At 36.3% G+C, this 18,299-nt stretch overlaps 1 protein-coding gene across 1 annotated transcript in view; it reads right to left on the minus strand.

Moving 5' to 3' along the window:
• The window catches only part of CWC22 (CWC22 spliceosome associated protein homolog), a 49,461-nt gene that overhangs the window by 9,960 nt on the left and 21,202 nt on the right, over positions 1-18,299 (minus strand). Inside the window, exons 8-13 of the mRNA XM_058664688.1 lie at positions 18,164-18,299; positions 17,865-18,071; positions 17,712-17,774; positions 12,179-12,286; positions 10,947-11,028; positions 3,869-3,929 (exon numbers count right to left, since the gene is read on the minus strand). Of these exons, the coding sequence (XP_058520671.1) occupies positions 3,869-3,929; positions 10,947-11,028; positions 12,179-12,286; positions 17,712-17,774; positions 17,865-18,071; positions 18,164-18,299 (657 nt within the window). The remainder of the gene's footprint in view (positions 1-3,868; positions 3,930-10,946; positions 11,029-12,178; positions 12,287-17,711; positions 17,775-17,864; positions 18,072-18,163) is intronic.

The following is an 18,299-nucleotide window of genomic DNA, read 5'->3' on the forward strand; positions in this document are numbered from 1 at the left end:
AAAATTATATTTGTAATTCAAATGGATCAATACAATTTGGTAATTCACCAATATGATAGCAACAGGCTGTATCTTAAATTAACAGTTTAAAAGACTTACAAAATCTGAAGAATTATAATTATTAAGACAAAATAAAAATATCACCCTATGCTAAGCTCATACTTTTTGAAGCCATTAGTTTAGCTGAGTCTCCATTTATACTAATCGGATTACTTATAATTTCAAATCCATATAAGTATGAACCACATCAAGAAAATCTAGCATACATCTAAGAGATTATACATAATGCTGTACTCAAGGATTCTACACAGAATTCCATTAAAAAATACTCAACAAAATAACATATAACATTTCAGGTATCCACTTCCCAAAGATACAATGTTAGTTATTAAGGAGAGTATCCAATTAACATGAAAAAGGTAGAATATACTAATTCTTTACAAAGGCATAAAGGGGCACTAACTTCACTGTTGACTTAAAGGCTCTGAGGTTGACAAAGGCAAATGTATTTTAAAAGAACAAACAAGGGCACGGCGCAGTAGCCGAGTGGCTAAAGTCCTCGCCTTGCATGCACCAGGATCCCATGTGGGCGCCGGTTCTACTCCAAGCAGCCCTGCTACCCATCCAGCTCCCTGCTTGTGGCCTGGGAAGCCAGATGAGGATGGACCAAAGCCTTGGGACCATGCACCCATGTGGGAGACCAGAAAGAGGCTCTGGTCTCCTGTCTTTGGATTGGCTCACCTCTGGCCGTTGTGGCTACTTGGGGAGTGAATCATCGGACAGAAGATATTCCTCTCTGTATATCTGATTTTCCAATATAAATAAATAAATCTTTTTTTTAAAGAACAAAAACAACTCTGTAGCTGAATTCTCACCTCAAAATAAATGTTTTACATTTATATCTTTCTACATAAATAGATGCAACCATCCCATAATTGCTAAAATAAAATTTCATTGAATTAGCTAGTCATCTACCTTGAAAATCTCTCTGAAACTTCTGCTGCAACAGTGAGTAAAAGCCCCAATCAGAAAACATCATCACTGTAAATTACTTCTATTTAACTTATTACAGATTTTAAATTAATACCTGAAGTAATAAAATAATTCCTGAAGTAATATTAATAATACATAGATAGCAATTTCACCGATGAAGAAACTCAGGCAACAAAAAGTAGATGAAGTAAGTATGTATTGCACATTACCTATGTAAACAATTTGTGTTAAAACTCTCGGGGAGTTCAGGTCAATAGGTAGACCAACATCTCAGAAAGGTACAGAACACTCCCTTTACAATTATGCTGTCAAACATGGCTGCCATTTGCCACAGGTAGTGATTTCAGTTACATAAAATTAAATAAAACAAAGTGATTTTTAAAAATTTCTTTAAATTTTTACTTTTTAATTTTCATTTTATGATACAGTTCCACAGATCGTGGGATTTCCCTTATATCCTCCCCAATTTCCTCTCCTGAAGAATTTAATCAGAAGAAAGTGTTTTGAAGAGATGAAACTAAAAAAAAAAAAAAAATCAAAATTCATGATATATAGCTTCTGCTGGTCTTTAAAAAAAAAAAACTTTCTTCTGATTAAATTCTTCAATGACTCATAGATAATACAGTAGCATCGTTTTCAAGAAGGTTCTTGACTTTCTTTTTTGTTTCTTCAGCGACACACTAGTCGCTCATCAGCATGTTATTTAAGTTCATGGTGTTGTTAATTTCTTTTTTCTTCCTGTTGTTGATTATGTTTGGTGGCTTTTCATTTCAGGGGATGTATAGTAATTGTGTAATGGAGACTATCATTTCAAGTAGCATGTTTTTAACTTCACGGTGTTGTAAATTTCTATTTTTCTTCTTACTGTTGATTTTGTATTATGGCTTTTCATTTAAGGGGATGCATAGTAACTGTGTAATGCAGACTATCATATCCAATGTGAGGATACAATGCAGTATGCATCCCTACTTCCAGACGAAGATGTACTTACAATGAAACTATTTACTATATCTTGCCAATAGGATGCTAGACTCTTTGCCATTGTCCATGCCCGCAATGATGGGCATATGATTGTATGAAGGACTATACTATAGTAATAATATAGGAGAACTCAATGTGGGGGGAGGGAATTAGGGAGGGTATAAGGGAAATCCCAGGGCCTATGGAACTGTATCATAAAATAATAATAATAGAAAGAAGTAAAATTTTAAAAAACAAATTAAATCAAAGCATTGGTTTCTCAAGCTGCACTGGTTATGCTTCACGTGGCCAAAGGCTTCATGTGACTAGTGGCTACTCTCCTCAACCATGTAGAAAAATGAGTATTCCCATCACTGCAGGAACCTGGCAACTGATTCCTAAAACAAATCACTCAAACATCTCACTTTATAGCACAGGGGCACTTTTAGTTGCCATTATATTATTGGATATGGTCCTGCTGTTTAGATCAGTCATAAATTACCTCAATTAAGGGGATTCTAAATGTGTAAGTTCTGAAAAATGTTAGTATTTCATATATTACTGAAAATTTAAAGTGATATTTTACTAAATTCTTTCACATTATGCTAACTTGGTGCATGAAAATACATTTTCAATGTTTTCACCAATGAATCAGATTTTAAGAAAAAAAAACCTGGTAATATGATGAAAGCACCGCTCCCAGTCAGTACTTGCAAAACAAATTTCCTTCATCTTCCTTAGGCCAAATGCAATCATAAGAGCTAGTCCCTCAGGCTCATAATAATTACTTATTTTAAAATTTTAATTAAATATTACAGTGATTTTGAGTCCTGAGAGATTGAAAATAGATGTACTACAGTCTTTCAAATATTACCAAAATATGTTGAGGATAGCTCCAAAACAACTATCCTCTAGATGAGTATCAACAAACTTTTATAATGATTCAATTAAGTTATTCAAATAATGTGGCAATCTTACTGTAATTCTATTGTCAATTATAATTTTAAAGGTTAATTTACTAACATTGCTTTGCAGCAATGACATAATCAAATGCAGTCAGAGTACATAGAGGTACATAATTTTTAATACATCATCAGACAACTTTTGAAAGAAAAGAATAAATCTTTAAACCATTTTTTTATACCTACATACTTGACACATTAAGACTGAATCTATTGGTCTAGAAAAAAGATTGGCAAACATTTTCTGCAAAGGATCAGTTGGTAGTTTGGGCTTTGGGGCACACATGGTCTCTGTTCCACTATTTATTCTGCTGTGGTTAGAGCATCCATAGATAACACATCAATGAATGACCTTGGCAATACACCAGTAAATCTTGATAGAAGCACAAGTGGGCTTGAGTAACCAATTCCAGCAGTATATTTTATTTAAAGTCTTTATACAACAAACTTGCATCTAGTAGTGACTTAACTCAGATCAACAAAATCCTTTTGGAGCCTCTGTCATTTGTGCTGGGTCTACTGCGTAATAAGATGTGAAAAACAAAACCAGCAAAGCTCAAGCTGCAAGGACCTAAAATTCAGATGGCTATTAGTAATAATCAACTAGGAAAATCCAAACCAAGATAATATATCAGTCCAGTCTTTATTATCCCCAGCATGAAGATTCTGATACTTTTTGTGATGTATACCAAGTTATAAGACAATAAGTCCCACTGCAGTAAGAGGGTACATTAAGTATTTTATGGATTTGTGAACCCTTAAATCTCTGATTCCTTGCAGAGTGCATGTGGTACAGTACTTGAAAGATACAGTGAACAAAACCAGAACTAGAACAATGCAGCAGCCTGTGCTTTCTAACTGCAAACAAGTAAGAATGCTTTTCTGTGCATGAAAACACAACAGGCAATTAACCATTACATACTTGCTAACAGAAAAACAAAGTATGTACCTACCGTTTGGCTTTCAGGAAACTCCATTTTCAGTAATTTGTGAGCACACTCTTCAAAATCTAAACTGTGGAGGTAAAACGGTTATAACAGGTTAAAAGCCCACAGCATAAACTGTAACCTTTTGTAGACAAGAACCTTACTTTAACAGTTGCTGTGAAGAACCTATTTTTATTTGACTGTGGTTTCATGTTGTTTTAAAAAAAAGCAAAAACAAGAGAGTTCTGGGACAAGACAAGCACTGTAACACGCACTGTAACACTCTGGGTTATGCCGCTGCTTGGGATGCCCGTATCCCATATTGGAGTACTGGGCATCCAGTCCTGCCTCCACTTGCAATTGAGCCTCCTGTTAATGTACCCTGGGAGATCGCAGAAGATGGCTCATAGGTTAGATCAGAATGGAGTTGCAGGTACCTGACTTTGGCCTGGTTGTGTCCTGGCTGCTGTGACTCATAAGGTAGAAAATTTCTTTCTGTCATTCTGACTTCCAAGTAGATAGGAAATACATACATATTGTTTAGAGGTTTCTTTTCCCTGAAATACATATTTATATATTTGGAAAATAAGAGTGAGCAAGTTCTTCTGCCCACTGGTTCATTCCACAGAGGCTGATCCCATTAGTGATGGGCCAAGCCAAAGCTAGGAGCAGGGAGCTACAACCAATTCTCCCACATGGGAGGGAGGGGCCCATTAATAGATGCCATTGTCACAGGTGGTGGCATTAGGAGCCACACTGCTTTTGTTTTGTTTTTGGAGTCTTTAACTGAACAAAGAATGAAGTATCAGTGCACACTACCTATTACATAGATGCACTTTGAGTTATGCTAAGCAAAAGCAGCCACCTTGAAAAGTTCACAGTCTGATTCTATCTACATAAAATCTGTAGATCAGGCAAACTTATAGACATAGAAAGCACATACTAGGGAAACAGGAATGACTGCTAAAGGGTTCACAAATTTAAGGTGATGTAAACAACCTAGAAGCATACAGTAGTGATGGCTGCACAACTGTGAAAATGCAAAAACCACTTAGCTGTCTACTTTATGTGAGTGACTTTTATGCTATCTCAACAAAATCTAAAAGTCTAGGTACAGATAAGGAAGAGATAGATTTCTACTAATTCTTGCTATCCCTCAAACCAATAAAGCTTGGGCTTAAGCTACAACTATTCAGATAAATGGATTTATCTCTTCATCTTAAGGTTAGAGTACAATAAAACAATAGTATAAATGCATTTCTCTTAATTTTTGTGAGCATATTCCAAATGTTCTTCAGTCCCATAATGCTCATAAAGTATAACAGTTGTAAATTCTTAGTTAGCAGTATCTTTTCTTTCAAACTTTGGAGAAAAGTAACTGTGCAGAAAGATTTTAACTGCTCTGATGTGACAATCCATTATTATAGGACCAAATTAATTAACTACAGAAAAACAGGTCTTAGACCTCAAGGGATGGTTTCTAATGCTCAACAGTTTCCTAACAGCCATCTGTTCTGTTCATCATATATTTGTTAAATAAACCAAGGGAAAATTTCATCACTGTATTTAAAAATGCAGGGGAAAAACATGCATATGATATTTAACAAGAAAAAAGACAAAAGATTTAAGATACTGATACTTTTTCATAAATATTTATATCCATCTAAACCTTTTTAGATATTTATCAGTCAGTAACGTGCAACTGAATTAGTGGCAAAGTTAAAAAAAAGACAGCTGTAGGATATTACCTTGATTTAGACATACAGATAATGAAAATTTCCAAATGATAATAGGCAAACTGAAAAAAGGCCACTCATTTAAGATAAAAGAAATGAGGTTCAAAGGTGTTTGTGAGACTTGCTCCTGGTCAAATAGTCCCAGAAGTAAAACTTTAACACAAGAACATTTAGCTTTCTCACCTAATATTTCACAAAAACTATAATTAACATATAATTTGAAGAGTAGTTTATTGAAATATATACTGCATGTTTAGTGAAACCAGGAAAAGTTCTAATGAAGAGAGTAGCAAACTGGTCAAGTTTTTCATGTTTATTAGCAAAGCTCCAATGTGGAAGAGTAAATGATATCTTCTACTATCTTGTAACTTTATCTTCCTTTAACTAGACACTGCTAAATTCTTTTCTTGCTAAATATTTCCACTTTCTCATCACAATTCAAACACAAGTGAAAGACATTCCAGGAAACCAGCGTGACACCTAGTGCCTATTCATCACTTCTACAAGTCACCTTTCATGTTTTATACAGAATTAGTAAACTTTAAAAAGCACATTTTCCAAGAGAAAGAAACATGCATGTTCTTGCAGTACATACTGCACTTGAAATACTTTCAACGTAAGTCACCTAAATGAATAAACATACTCAACAAAGCTAAATGAGGGTGTTTCTAATTAGAGTAGGGAAAAGTGGGTAAGACAAGTGTTTTATGCATATTCTTATGAAAATGCATACTTTATCAAATCCATTTTTATGTAAACTTTTAAACCCCAACCCCATAGATTTATACCTTTTGTAGACTGTTCAAATCCCATTTCAATCCTGTGCATTTTACTGTATGTAATTTTTACAAGCATTGTGGCAGAATTAATAACTGCAGAAGGTCAGGCCTCCATCAGTCACTACTCACTTTTCTTAAAACAAACTCAAACATGGAGCACTGCACCTGAGATTAAGCTTGTTTCTCCTTTCTTACAGCCAATTCCTCACTGCAAGGTAGATCTGAGGAAACTGCTCTCAAAGGCACAGTGAGATAGCAGGCCAAAGCCTTGGGTAGCAGAGGCACACAATTAAGGTTACATCACCAAGATGAAGTCCTCTATGGCTATCTTCTCTAAGCCACTCAAACTGAAAACTGTCCTGAAAGCCCCCATTAGGTCCCAAGCACAAGGTCAAAATGCCTTGGGGACCTGGGCTGTCTCCCAATGCTGCTTTGTGGTAAGTTCAAGGGCACCCCAGCCTTCACCTGGATGGAGAGCTTCTGGCCCCTGAACAATCGGGAGTCAGAGCTCACTGGGAACACAGATCAGACACTTTTGAGAACAGCAATACAAAATCCCCACTCACTGAAAAGTGCTAATTATGAAGTTAGTTTGGCAGCTTATCTATATTGTTCAGTTTCTCTTACTAACTGGCTTTCGCTGGCACAAATGGGTAACAGTGCAGGATGATACAAGTTAATGGAATAGGAACAGAAAGGAAACCTACCAGTAAGGAAAATTTGCAATAAGTGATATTAATATCAAGTGCTAAGATTAAAATACTGAATTGCAGCTGATATAGTTCAATGGCATATAAGTACATGAAAGTGTAATTTTCCCTTCTTTTTGTTAAAGCACTCAGAAAAAAAATTAAAATTTCTTAAAAACAAAATTCTGATGAACTGATTTATCATCTTTTAAAAATGTCATTAGTGACATTTCATGGATAAAGCCACATGATAATGTATTTATTCTTGTTTTATTTTAAAACTGATAACATTATTTTGAGGTAGAATTATAACTATTACTTGAATGAAATGTTTGATATTTTATCTAAGGCTTTAAAATCTAATGAGTTCCAGGCTTACTAAAATTAATACATATTTAGCCCAGCATGGTAGCCTAGCGGCTAACGTTCTCACCTTGAATGTGCCAGGATCCCATATGCGTGCCTGTTCTAGTCCCGGCAGCTCCACTTCCCATCCAGTTTCCTGCCTGTGGCCTGGGAAAGCAGTCGAGGACCGCCCAAACCCTTGGGACCCTGCACCCGTGTGGAAGACCTGGAGGAAGCTCCTGTCTCCTGGCTCTGGACGGGCACACCTCTGGTCGTTGCCGCCACATGGGGAGTGAATCATCGAAAGGAAGATCTTCCTCTCTGTCTCTCCTCCCCTCTCTCTCTATATATATCTGCCTTTCCAATAAAAATAAATAAATGTTTTTTAAAAATTTAATAGATATCGAAGGAAGAGCAAAGAAAAAGACATTAATAAATTACCACCAGTTTTCAAGTTGAGTCAAATGGTTTTGTTGATTTGTCTAAACTTTAAATTAATGAAGACATAGCAGTCCATTTTCCTGCAATGTTTCAACTTCAATAAAGCAAAATTAAAGTATCATTTACATGCTAGAACAAACAAGAATGCATTATTCTTATTGACAAAAGCAGTGGGGCAGCTTTGTATATCATGAAAATGAAAGCTGCAACATTAGGAAAATAAGAGTACAGGTGACACCGGTCAAAACTTTCTAGAAAATAAAATACCCTAGTTCAATATCCAAAAGTTAGTTTTCTTTTTTTTTAAGATTCCCAAACATGAACCTTAGTGAAGTGTCCTCAAAACTACTGTTGACAATTACGCTCCACTGCATTTTTAACTTGTTCTGTTAGAAAGGAAGACTTGGCCCCAGCGCAGTGACCTAGTGGCTAAAGTCCTCGCCTTGCATGCACTGGGATCCCATATGAGCGCCGGTTCTAATCCTGGCAGCTCCAATTCCTTCCAGCTCCCTGCTTGTGGCCTGGGAAAGCAGTCGAGGACGGACCAAAGCCTTGGGACCCTGCACCCGCATGGGAAACCTGGAGGAATTCCTGTCTCCTGGCTTCGGATCGGCACAGCACCGGCTGTTGTGGTCACTTTGGGAGTAAATCATCAAACAGAAGATCTTCCTCTCTGTCTCTCCTCCTCTCTGTGTATCTGACTTTCCAATAAAAATTTTAAAAAATTAATCTTAAAAAAAATGAAGACATAAGAATTACATATAACTGGGAAAAATATGCACACACAATGTATAATCTATCCTCAAAGTAACTAGAATGTTAACATATTATTTCTAGAATATGCTACCTACAGTTATTGCTATGATAATTTTATGACCACAGTATAGTAGAGCTTACATAATTTTTTTCTGATATCCATCAGTGTATCAGGCCATTTGCCTCTATTTGTAACAACTCTTTAACCTAACCTTCAACAGTGGCTCCTTATGCTGGACAGTAACACCGTTTCCAATTTTTGTGTGTATTCTAAACCATGCTATCTTTAATAATGTGTCGACATTTATTTAGGAAACAGGAGTCAGCACTGTTGTATGTCAAGTACATACATCCTTAACTCATGTTTCCAGAAAGCTTCCTAAAAACACTCTTTAATTTCTATTGATTATGTGCATTTCACAAAAACCATGAGCATACCGCAGATTTCAAAAAAATTCACCTTAACTATTTTAATGGGCAAAATAGCAGATATGTGATTTCATAATCTCTTTATATAATGTCCCATCCCAGTTCTTCAAATACATATCTATTGAATTCTGTTTTCTAACAGTTGTATAAGTTTTAAGTACAATAACCTCTGCCATTTGTAAGTATTTTTTAGCAGTCAGTCTGGTGCTAGGGATTCTACAAATGCCAACATTCAAGGATGCTGTTACTGCTTCCAGGATCTTGCAACAGTGGTGACCCCTTATTTCTCAATGCTTTAATTTCTTCTTTCTTTAGTCTGTTATATGTTTCAAAGACAGGTCAATGCAAAAAGGCAGCATGTTTCTTTTAAACTATTCAAAAACTATCAATGTAACTCTTCAAAGTTCAGAGATGCTTACTACTTATTACCGTCAGATTTCCATAAAAATAGACATACATATAACATGTTCATCAAAAATTTTAAATAATAATTTATGTATTAAGGAAAAAAAAAGACTAAACAATTTACCATATAAAGAGGAAAAAAACTAAAAATGTCAAATTCTATTTAGGAATATTTATCTGTAACAAATAGCTTATCCTTCATTTTGAAATTATATGAAAAAATGGGCCCCAGCGCAGTGGCCTAGCGGCTAAAAGTCCTCACCTTGAAAGCCCCGGGATCCCATATGGGCGCCGGTTCTAATCCCGGCAGCTCCACTTCCCATCCAGCTCCCTGCTTGTGGCCTGGGAAAGCAGTTGAGGACGGCCCAAGGCTTTGGGACCCTGCACCCACGTGGGACACCTGGAAGAGGTTCCTGGTTCCCGGCTTTGGATCGGCACACCGGCCCATTGCGGCTCACTTGGGGAGTGAAACAACGGATGGAAGATCTTCCTCTCTGTCTCTCCTCCTCTCTGTATATCCGGCTTTCCAATAACAATAAAATCTTTAAAAAAAAAAAAAAAAAAGAAATTATATGAAAAAAATTTCCAACCAATCTTTAACCGTTTAACATTCTACTACTTGAAGACGAATATATAGACCAAAAATTTTCAGACGGACTAAAAACAACATGACTCCTGGGCCCGGCACGATAGCATAATGGTTAAGATCCTTGCCTTGAACACGCCAGGATCCCATAAGGGCGCTGGTTCTAATCCCGGCAGCTCCCCTTCCTTCCAGCTCCCTGCTTGTGGCCTGGGAAAGCAGTCGAGGAAGGCCCAATGCCTTGGGACCCTGCACCCGCGTGGGAGATCCGGAAGAAGCTCCTGGCTCCTGGCTTCAGATTGGTGCAACACCGGCCATTGTAGCCACTTGGGGAGTGAATCATCGAACAGAAGACCTTCCTCTCTGTCTCTCCTCCTCTCTGTACATCTGCCTTTCCAATAAAATAAATAAACCTTGAAAAAAAAAAGACTCCTACTTGTGAATCATTATTACCATTACATCAGACTAAATGGAAATATACAAAACTTAGTTTTAAAACAAAACTGAGAAGACATTCCTTCTCCAGTACAAAATGTAAACATTACGCCTATCAAACCAATAGACTGATTCACATAAATGACAGATACACAACATTTAACATTCTCATTTATTTCTCTTTAAACGGAATTTGTAGGCTACAACGGGAATGGGGTTTTTCTTTTTGTGACATAATAGAAGCTCCTAAGATTATTTTAAAGGAACCCTAAAACCTTCTGGAGTTTAATCAGTAATAACAGAATATATTCTGTTTGCATACATGACTATCCAATAAAAATAATTTATTTAGTTTCATTAAAAAAAAAAAACAGAAGCAATAACAACAAGAAGAATGCTGAAGTGGAATCTAGTGTTAAGCTACCAGATTCTAAATAGTGCAGTATACCAGGTCTCCCTACTAATTTCTAACAAAAAACAAAAGTCAACTGAATTATAATGCCTTACCTTGACTGAATTGCAAGATAGATTGTACGACGGAATGATACCAGATTAATTTCTGTTTTGTCGTGAATAGTCACTTTTTGTCCTGAAAGAAAGTAAACGTAAGAAAACTGAAACCAAAAGATAAATAACTGAAAATGTTATCTATAAAATTTATTCACAATCCCAGAATTTAACAATAATATTGTTCTAGTGAGCTAAGTAGTACTTTAAAAATTCAAAGTCACCATGTCAAGTCTTTCATTCCTATCATTTCATTAGCTTGAAGAAGTACAGAATGTGGACAGCAAAACTAGCTTTGTTTCTGTATCACGTGCCTATTGAGATGTCATACAAGTCAACATTCAATCTGTTATTTGGTAAAATATGATTTCTAGAGAATAGTATCTTCATAATTTAAAAGCACTTTATTTATTGATGAAAATTCAGTTTTAAACATTGCTGCACAGGACAACTTGGATGGGTCCAAAAATTTCCTCCTCTTTAATGTAAGAAAACTTTCTTTATATATATATATATATATATTTGTTTCCATTTGAATAGTACTTCAAAACCTGAGTAAAATACGGCATGAACATAGATGATTTAAATCAGGAGGACACCAACTAACATTTAAGCACACGGAGTAAAATCACACTGAAAGCAGAACTAAAAACATTTCATCCTAAAACAGACACACTAATATTTTCACATGTGCCATACATACCAATAAAGATCATTTCAAGTATGTACCGACATATTAATTGAGCCTGAACTAAAGTAAAATTTTGAGCTTAATTTTCAGAAGTAATGTAATGAAAGAGGAAGAACATCATTCCTGTTTCTGTACAAATAAAGCTTTTGGCCTCCCAACTCCGCTTTGCCAAAATGAACAGCAACGCTCGTCATTAATCTGCTGCACTCTTGTCACACATACTCAATATGAATGAAGCTTTTTCCAGTATATAATACCATCAAAACACAAAATGTCAAATTAAAATCATGCCGACGTTCCAAAATTAAGTCTTTTGCTTTACTTTTTGAGCAGTTTCTCAATCTTGGCAACACTGGCATTTCTGGCTGGATAGTACTTTGCTGTGGAAAACAACACACATTTACTGCAGTCTTTCTTCATCCTCACTCGATACCAGCAACATCCCGCACATCACCTCCATAAGAGAAACATTATTTTAGAGGCTAACATTACAACTAAGTTAGAATTTTATTTTAAACATTTTACAAATTAACATATTTACCTTCTTCATCTTCTTCCCCATCTTCCTCCTCCTCCTCCTCCTCTTCGTCTTCACTACTCCCAGCATCTTGGTCTGTGTTCGAGTCACTGTCTCCTTCATCTAAAATTTCTATATAATAAAAAGTATATTTAAAAAAAATCAATGAGTAAATGATATAAATATTTCTCTGAAAATATAATTCTTGGTTCACAGATATCCACATTAGTCTAAACAAAATGGACAACACAGCAATCTCGTGTTACTGTCACTGCAGAGGAAAAGGGGCAAAAACCACACTGATTTAGGAAGTCACAAATGCCATTCTTCCATCAGACAGAGTGGTCATAAAACACGCAAGGAATGGAAAAAAAGAAAAATTACAGCATTATTTTTAAAAAAATCAGAAATAGCAACTGGCACATGAAAGTCATACAAGTTTAAAAACTTTTAAGCAAATCAGTAAGAGAGCAGTTTTTTACTAAATTTTTTAAAAGATTTATTTTTATTGGAAAGTCAGATATACAGTGAGAAAAGACAGAGAAAATCTTCCATCTGATGATTCACTCCCCAAGAGGCTGTAACGCCTGGAGCTGAGCTGATCCGAAGCCAGGAGCCCAGGGCCTCTTTCCAGGTCTCCCACGCGGGTGCAGGGTCCCAAGGCTGTGGGCCATTCTCTACTCCTTTCCCAGGCCACAAGCAGGGAGCAGATAGGAAATGGGGCCACCGGGATATGACCTGGCGCCCATATGGGATCCCGTTGCATCCAAGGCAAGGACTTTAGCTGCTAGGCTACCACGCCGGGCCCAGTAAAACATCATTTTATTGACTGTCACAAATGAAAATACAACTATATGAAAATAAGGAAGCATGAGTGAGGCTATATAAGCCAAGTCATTTTGTTAACAGTAAGACAACGACAAAACCTTTAATTATATTTTATTCAAAGGTCCTGTTAACCCAATAAGACATTTTTAAAAAATATTTGTTCAATTATGTATTTGAAAGAGAATGAGAATTAGAGGGCAAGAGACTGTTTTCCATCTGCTGGTTCACTCACCAAATGGCCACCACGGTCAGGGTTCGACCAACCTGAAGCAAGAGCCTCAAGCTTAAGCCTGCTCTCCCGAATGGGTGGCATGGGTCCAGGAGTATCAGGGTTCTGCATTCAAAGCGAAGCAGCTGGGACTACAATTAATACTCATGCGACGCTGGTGTCACAGACAGTGGCCTAACCCATGCCACAGTGTCAGACCCTTGATAAAAGATTCTATAGACTGAGCCAATTTTCCTTTTACATATCTACTATAATCAGAAAACTTTCAACACAAAGTTTAACAAAGCCAATAGACATAAGCAGCTACATGTTATCATAAACATTCATATTATGAGAAATACTTTCACAAAAAAAACATAAAGACATAATTCAGCTCTTTTTAACACATCAATCTCAAGAATATTCTTAACAAACATGAACAAGAAATAACCTAAAGTGTCAAGTTTATTATTATGTAATAGAGCTTACACAAGACTTTTAAAAGAAACTATTTAGTATTCAATAGCAGAAAGATAAGCACTCCTGCTGATTTCCCAAATGCTGTAAGACCCAGAATTCAAGTACACCTGGGTCACTCTAAGGTTCTAATTACTAAAACTGTGCTCACTTCCTGCTGTGGCCATTTTTAAATGCCAGTGCTAGACAAACATTTCAGGAAAGAATGAAGGTCAAACAAATTGTCTAATTGTTTATATCATCCTGTTCTCATTTCTCCACATTGAAATCAACTTACTGGACTGACTCAGGCAACAACAATGCAATTTCATATTTGAATAAAGCAGTGGTTTCAAGGCACAACCTATGATTCCCTGAAGGATCAAACAGAGGTATCAGGTAGTCTGTGACAAACTATTTTTCCAGTAGTGGCTGCGCACTGTATTGCAGTGGGTAAAGCTGCTCCCTGCACACCTACATCCCATATTGGAGCACTTAGAGTCCCTGCTACTCCTATTTGATCCAGCATCTTGCTCATACCTGGCAGGCAGAAATTAGCCCAAGTACCTGGGCTTTTTGCCACCCAGCTGGGAAATTCATGGCCAGGACTTGAGCTTGGCCTGGCCCCACGTATTGCAGGCATTTGAGGGAGTAAGTAAACCAGAGGACAGTATTTGTCATTGTGCCTTTTAAATACATAAATAAACCTCAAAAAAGAAAAAAAATAACTAGAAACAAACAAAAATAGAACTGATTTTACAGTAACAGCAAGATGTCTTCTTATTGGGTTGACATCTTTGACATTTCAAAAGTAAAATGGAATTAGATCGTTGAAACTCAAACACAAAACACAGCCGACAATACACCGGTAGTCAGCGCATTCTTCACCGCATACTTCAGCAACAAGAAAAAAGTCGGATTCCCTGAAGAATGTCCTGAAGCAAAGCAATAATCTCATCAAACCTCAGAACCTCAATGCCGGTGTGTAGCATAATCTGACTGACAAATTACCAAGTTGATAACCTGTACACAGTATTTGTGTTGAGACCAATGCACAATAACTGGTGATGGTTATTTCAAGAAAAAAAGCACTTGTGTGATTGAGTTACACTTCTTTCTTGAAAGAATAGCTAACAAACGATAATTGCTAAGTGACAGACACTTTCCCAAAAGTAAACAAAGTGAGACTGTCACTTCAAAGGAAACAAATAACAATGTTTGCTACTATGTTAAAAAGGTTTGGAGAAGGTTCAACTTTTTAAAAAACCTGTATCAGCTTCGGTGAGTTTCACAGCTCCCTAAAACTGTTTTCTGATAAGACAGGTGTTAATACTAACACATGTGAGTTCCTGATATTGTATTAACATACTTTTGTTTTGATAATGTTAATGTATTACACTTAGAAGATGTGATTAATCACCATTTTCCAAATGCTAAAATTACAAAATCACTCTAAGTGACAGATTAATGAATTCTAATGAGAGTATGAAAACTGTTATTATTTCAAATTTCACAGTAGAAATAATTTTAAGAAACAATCAGCCGTTAAATATTGGAACAGTATCAAGGAATAGCATACACAACCAGCTAAAAAGATTCTCTTCTAATATCATATCTATGTAAAACTTTCTCAAGTACTTCAAGCAAAACCACCTAACCTACCACGACATAATGAATATACAGATATGATACTCCAGAAACTTCCTACCATACCAGATATTAAACTATGTTAAATATGCCATTATTCTCACCAAATTTGTTTTGTTGAATAATTTTTTTAAAAAACTATGTAATTTTTGTTAAGTGCTTTATTGGCACTTTGAAGTTGCTCAGTAATCATTTTATGGTTTTAAATTTTAATACAATGTTGATAGATACAAGCACATATAAATAGCAGCCCTTTATAAACATAAACAGGGAGTCCTCCAATACAAGTTTTAAAGGATTTTTGAGGTCAAGAATTCAAGGGCTGCTGAAACAAAGGAAAAGTGCCATTTTTTTAAATTATTTATTATTTAACTTCATTAATTACATTGTATTATGTGACACAGTTACATAGATACTTGGGTTCTCCCACCCCTCCCCAAACCCTCCCACCATTTTGTTAAGTGCTTTATTGGCACTTTGAAGTTGCTCAGTAATCATTTTATGGTTTTAAATTTTAATACAATGTTGATAGATACAAGCACATATAAATAGCAGCCCTTTATAAACATAAACAGGGAGTCCTCCAATACAAGTTTTAAAGGATTTTTGAGGTCAAGAATTCAAGGGCTGCTGAAACAAAGGAAAAGTGCCATTTTTTTAAATTATTTATTATTTAACTTCATTAATTACATTGTATTATGTGACACAGTTACATAGATACTTGGGTTCTCCCACCCCTCCCCAAACCCTCCCACCATTTTGTTAAGTGCTTTATTGGCACTTTGAAGTTGCTCAGTAATCATTTTATGGTTTTAAATTTTAATACAATGTTGATAGATACAAGCACATATAAATAGCAGCCCTTTATAAACATAAACAGGGAGTCCTCCAATACAAGTTTTAAAGGATTTTTGAGGTCAAGAATTCAAGGGCTGCTGAAACAAAGGAAAAGTGCCATTTTACAGGCATTGACAACTATTTAGCTTCTCAAGAAATAGGGAATCCTAAAGAGAAAATCAACCATATCAGACAGAGTGAGAATTCCACAAAAAATCATCTGGAAATCTTTAGGCAGACCATATGAAAGAAAGGAAGGCAAAGTGTGTCTAAAGAGTTTTCTACATTAGGAAACTGAACTATGGAAGAAAATATGCAACTCTGAAGTCTCACCCCTGATAGGAAATATTTGTAAAATAATTAGGGGCCTTCATTTAACTTCTCTACCACCTGCAGTTAAACCTACACACTTATTTTCAAATTCAGTTCGGTGGTATGCTTTATTGCTGTATGTGTCATCCTTTAGCATTTGGGTCAGGTCAGCAGGTTCTGATAACATCAACCAGAGTGTTGGTTCCTGAGAAGTCAGTGATTATTGTTGTTTGTGCACCATTTTTATGCTGTAAGCATTGACTTTGCACAGATTTTGATTTACATATTGTCTTTGGTAATACCAGTAAAAGTGATCTAGAAGAAGTTGATGTAAGAATGAATTTTACTGTTTGTGAAAAGATACATAGATATAGTGTTTTGTGTTCAGTGAAGTAAGCGTTCAGATATTTAGACAATTTTTGGCACTAAAAATTTTCGTTTTTGTGTGTGTCATTGTTTTTTCTCCTAAAGTTAGTTTACAGGTCTGCTTCTGTAAGTTTTATGGGTTTATTGCCTGTAAGTTGTGATTTTTAAAGGATTTACTGCTCTAAAAACTCCTAGAAAGGGCAGTGAAGAGTTAGAGCTGTGTTTCCTGCACTCTGCTTCAGTAGTAGTAAAGGTGTAAGGAGCCTTCCGTTACATTATTCTAAAAATCTGGTACAAGAAACCACTTCTCAGACGCTGACTTTCCTATCAGGGGTGAGACTTCAGAGTTGCATATTTTAAATTAAGAGGAAAAGGATAAAATAATAATGTAAATAATTCATTGATCTCATAGGCATGATCAGAAAGCAAAATAAGCATGGAAAAACACTAGTGATAGCTTTCACAGTAGAAGAGACTGTGAAGAGCGAGGCTCAGTGACTATAAGTTCTTTCTTTGTCATCAACTATCATATGAAGATGTAAACTGCTCAACTTGCCCTGATTATATCTGTAAAACCCCTGGGCTGGCATCTTGGTTTTACAGGTCTACTGTCTGCCTCCAAGTGCTGGCATCCCAAATGGGCACCAGTTCATGTTCCACATGTCCCGGCTGCCATTTCAGCTTCTTGCTTAGGGTCTTGGGGAAGCAGTGGAGGATGGTCCAAAAAGCCTTGGCACTATGCACCCACATGAGAGACCTGGAAGAAGCTCCTCACTCCTGCCTTTAGATCAGCTCAGCTCTGGCCACTGTAGGAGTTAACCAGCAGATGGAATTTTTCTCTGTCTCTCGTTCTGTAAAACTGCTTTTCCAATAAAAATACGTAAATCTTAAAATTTTACAAACCTTTCTTAATAGCTTTGTACTTCTCTTCATTCTCCATAAAATTAGGGTCCATCTTGAAAACATCTTGAAAACAAAAAGTGAAAGTTGAGTGGTTACTTGCAGTACTCAGATTTCTTGGTACCCCATTTCCCACTCTCCACCACCCACACTCACTGAGAACATCCTCTGGATTATAGTCATCCTCCAAAGGGAGCATGTGGGTGAACTGATCATCTTCTTCCACGAGGTCAAGTCCTTCTAGTATAACAGGGTGGTCCTTGAACCCATCCTTCCGTACAGCAAACATTACTTCAATCATATACTGAACTCTTTTGTCAATCTCAGACTCATGTAGAATGTTTCGGAGGCGTTCAAATATAGCTAACCAGAAACAAAAAGTAACAAAAGTGATAGATACAACAACACTCAAACAAAAGATCAATATCAAACCAAGAATATAGGTATACACTTACCATTGATTCCTCTTGGGGACACTTGAGTTAACTTGAGGCCACATTCCTTGAGAAAACCAATAGCAACTTCAACACTATCATCTGTTGGTCTTTCAAGGAGCAAAGTGAGCATTTCCAGGCATAACACTTCATGTGC

This window comes from Ochotona princeps, chromosome 5, assembly GCF_030435755.1.
Source record: "Ochotona princeps isolate mOchPri1 chromosome 5, mOchPri1.hap1, whole genome shotgun sequence".
NCBI classification, from domain to species: Eukaryota; Metazoa; Chordata; class Mammalia; order Lagomorpha; family Ochotonidae; genus Ochotona; species Ochotona princeps.